This window comes from Nematolebias whitei, chromosome 23 (genome assembly GCF_014905685.2).
Source record: "Nematolebias whitei isolate Nwh7 chromosome 23, NemWhi1, whole genome shotgun sequence".
In the NCBI taxonomy this organism is placed as follows: Eukaryota; Metazoa; Chordata; class Actinopteri; order Cyprinodontiformes; family Rivulidae; genus Nematolebias; species Nematolebias whitei.
Window position 1 is genome coordinate 12,356,577 of NC_056520.1, and position 3,714 is coordinate 12,360,290.

The 3,714-nt window shown below is 42.0% G+C and overlaps 1 protein-coding gene across 1 annotated transcript in view; it reads right to left on the minus strand.

Moving 5' to 3' along the window:
- Positions 1-3,714, minus strand: part of LOC119428906 (target of Nesh-SH3) — a 47,851-nt gene that overhangs the window by 15,838 nt on the left and 28,299 nt on the right. The window contains exons 14-15 of the mRNA XM_037696604.1: positions 756-818; positions 536-661 (exon numbers count right to left, since the gene is read on the minus strand). Coding sequence (XP_037552532.1) covers positions 536-661; positions 756-818 — 189 coding nt within the window. The remainder of the gene's footprint in view (positions 1-535; positions 662-755; positions 819-3,714) is intronic.

Genomic DNA, 3,714 nt, shown 5'->3' on the forward strand with positions numbered 1-3,714 from the left:
CCCCCCAAAAAAAAAACCACACACACACACACACACACACACACTAAGGAAGTCTACGGACCAATCAGAGGGGCTCGGCTGAATAAACATTCTGTCATCATTTCAGAACTCTTTGGATTCTATCTGACGTCGTCCTCAGCACCTCCCGAGAGTGTACGGATCTCTCCAGAGGAAAATATGCGAACCGAGTGATTTACCACTCTTATCAGAACTCTTGCAGTGCCTCTGTGTGTCGTCTCTGGACATGTTCACCACCCTTGTGCCCCCCCCTCCCCCCGTAGAATGTCGGCATCATTATGTGCTTGTGTGCACTTTTTTTTTTTTTCATTTTCATGCTTTTAATCTTCAGCCAAATATTAAGTGCATTCTTAACCTCCAAAACCTATGTTGTCACTTTCACCACGTATTGTCTGTCCAAACAGGTCTCACTTGTAAAAGAGTCTTTGAGGCTTGATGTGATTTATCTGTTTAAATAAAGGTTGAATGAATGAATGCATGAATGAATGATGGTTTTGTCTGTATCGTGTTTAGTTACCGGCAGCCGTCGGAGCTATGGTTGTGGTCTTTCTTCGCTCCTGTTTGGTCGGCTTGGCGGTTGCTGCTGGGATTTTACGAGGAAGGAAATCTGATTTTCCATTCTTTTCAATGCGATTCAACTTGTCTAAAACAAACAAACAAACAAACAAAAATAAATCCGGTGTTTAGGCATGCTTAAAGAAACACGCAGCATTCCCTAGCTCTAGTTCAGTTCTCACCGGTCTCTCCAAGCTTTCGTACATCGTTCGGCTTCATGTTGACCACAGGACGGGCCGGGGATCCTGAAACCAACATAAGCAACAAAGATTTAAAACTTTTCACTTCGCAGAACCATTTCTGCGTCTGTGACTTTCTTCAAAAGCAACTAAAGATGGTTTCCATCAGAAAAACTCCTATTTAATAGGGAACAGTGGTCAAATAGGTTCATGTGCTTTCAGAACTTTTTGAAGTGGTACGTGGCAGAAATGATTTCTGTAAATCAGATTCATGCATTGTGTTGGCCTGTGGGTGCGTTGTGTCTAAATAAAACCAAGAGTTGAGCTTTAACAGCCACTTTAGATCCGTTTTCTCTAATCTCCTGGAAAATCTTATTCTCTGCTGAAGGCAGAAGCTCTGTAGTCATTTCCAAACACAGAAACAAACTTTAAAACATGAACAAGTCCTGCAGAAATTCATAAAACTGCGTGTGTTTGACTCTGAGGACCAGAACCTGCAGCCAATTACCCCCCCTCTCCCACCCCCATCCTTCCAGCCAAAATTCCTTACAATCAGGGACCTGACCTGGGTCCAGAACTAAATAGAATAAATGCAAAACCACAAACATGAAGGATGATGGAGTCCCGCAACGTTTTAGCTTGTAACAATTCGGAGACATTCCTTGAACTCAGAGACACGTGAAGATGATGGTATTTGGAGATCGCTTCAGTTGTTTCTGCTTCTAAGAACTTTTATACTTTCTTCGTTTATTTGTCTTGGACTTGAATTAGACGCTTTGCCAACAAAACCAATAAACGTTCTCCACGGAGTTCCATAATGGAAAGTGTGCTGTAATTACAGCCCGGTTCTTCTGATTACAGAACGAGACGAAGTGGAATAAATATTGGCGTGACGTTTTTGTTTTTTTCTTCTTCTTCTTTTCACACACAAACAGTCCTGAAATATGAAGCAAACGGCGGTTTCCACAATCCCATGAAAACTGTTCAGTGCACGCCATGCTGACGGTTCCAAACACGCCGTTTTCCTGCAGCAGACACAAGCAGAGAGCACGGGCCGAAGCAGAAGAACCCAACGGGCTTAGCGGCAGACACTGGGTTCATCGTAGGCTCATTAGAAGCAGTTTATTCCTCAAATTTCTGTGGTGAAAGAAAAGCACAAAGCTCTGCAGAGCGAGGTTCTTCAACACAAGCCAACTATCAGGGGAGCTCATAGTTTCCACAGCTCGAGCCTTTGGCCAGAACCTTAAAGCCGGCGGCCAGTGTTTTCCCTGGTCCCTTTACAGATCTGCTTCTGGACCCAAAACACCCCCAAACCATGCAGAGCAACAGAAGCACACAGCATGAGCAGGGTTCTGGGTGCAGGACTCATGCCATTACCAACCATGAAGCTGCTCCTCAACATGGACGCCACCAAACACACCAGGAAGCTTCCTGTCCTCCGTCAATGAGCTGTTGACTGCAGCAGGAGAGGCACTGTGACTGAAACTGGTTATAACCCACTTCTAAAGTCTGAAGTTTAAACACCAAACGTTAAAATTTATGGACTGTTTTTTTTTGTTTTTTTTCTAAGTATGAAAATATAAAAGAAAACAGAAAGTCTGCAGGAGAAACTTTAGAAGAAACTGGGCCGAATCTAATCTGGATCTAGTCCAGTTTTTGGATCACTACGCTCTGATGTAACCTGAGAGTGGGTTGAAATTAAAAAGCTCAGCTCCATCTCTTCTTTTTGTTTTTACATGTCTGATTTTATCTTTGTAGAGAGAGAGAAAATCAACCTAAAGGTTGACTGTCCAAGATTGAAGGAGGTCTGACAGTCATTACAGCATAATGAGATAACTCAACCATCTGGAGGACTAGACGTTTGTCTTTCAGCATCATAAAATATTTCATATACCTTGATGGTTTTGATCCTTCTACAATTTCAGTTAAAGAAGCTTGTAAGAAATGGTGCTGAAAGGGAATATTTTGTCTTTAAGAATATTTGAAAATACACTTAGAAGGTTAATTATTTCTCAGAGAAGTAAAACCTTACCACTGCCCCTTGAATAAAGCTTGAATAAAGCTAATGCTAACAATCTGGGGTCCGTTCAGCTACATTAGTTAGATTTTAGGAAGTTTAAAGATCCCTCTTCACTGGTTCTAGGTACCTTGGAGTCAATTCACCATGTAGTGATATAAACAGAAAATACTCAAATGAGTACATTCAAATAAAAAAATATTTACTGTGACTTAAATGTGTACAAAAACATAAACATTATGGTTTGGAAAAAAACAATACAAACAACTGACAGAGGCTGTTTTTCTGCTGAAATCTGCTATTTGTCAGATCCATGATGGGTTTTTAATCATTAACTAACAGTTGGGCTTCCTAATTAAGATTTTAAGATGGTAACTAATGGTAACTAATAGCAATATAATGGTAAACTATCCAGGAGAGACTCGGAGTAGAACCGCTGCTCCTCCACATCGAGAGGAGCCAGTTGAGGTGGTTCGAGCATCTGGTAAGGATGCCCCCTGGACGCCTCCCTAGGGAGGTGCTTTGGGGATATCCAACTGGGAGGAGACCCCGGGGAAGACCCAGGACACGTTGGAGAGACTATGTCTCTCGGTTGGCCTGGGAACGCCTTGGAATCCTCCCAGAAGCACCGGAAGAGGTGGCTGTGGAAAGAGATGTCTGGGCCTCCCTGCTTAAGCTGCTGCCACTGCGACCCGACTTCAGAACAAGTGGAAGATAATGGATGGATGGATGGATGGTAAACTAATGGCAATATAACAATAACCAGTGGTGATATATTGATAATCAATGGCAATACGTATAACGAAAACGAATGGTGATATATTGATAGCCAATGGCAATATAATGATAACCAATGGTGATATAATGGTAACTAATGGTAATGTAATGATAACCAATGGTGATATAATGGTAACTAATGGTAATGTAATGATAACCAATGGTGAT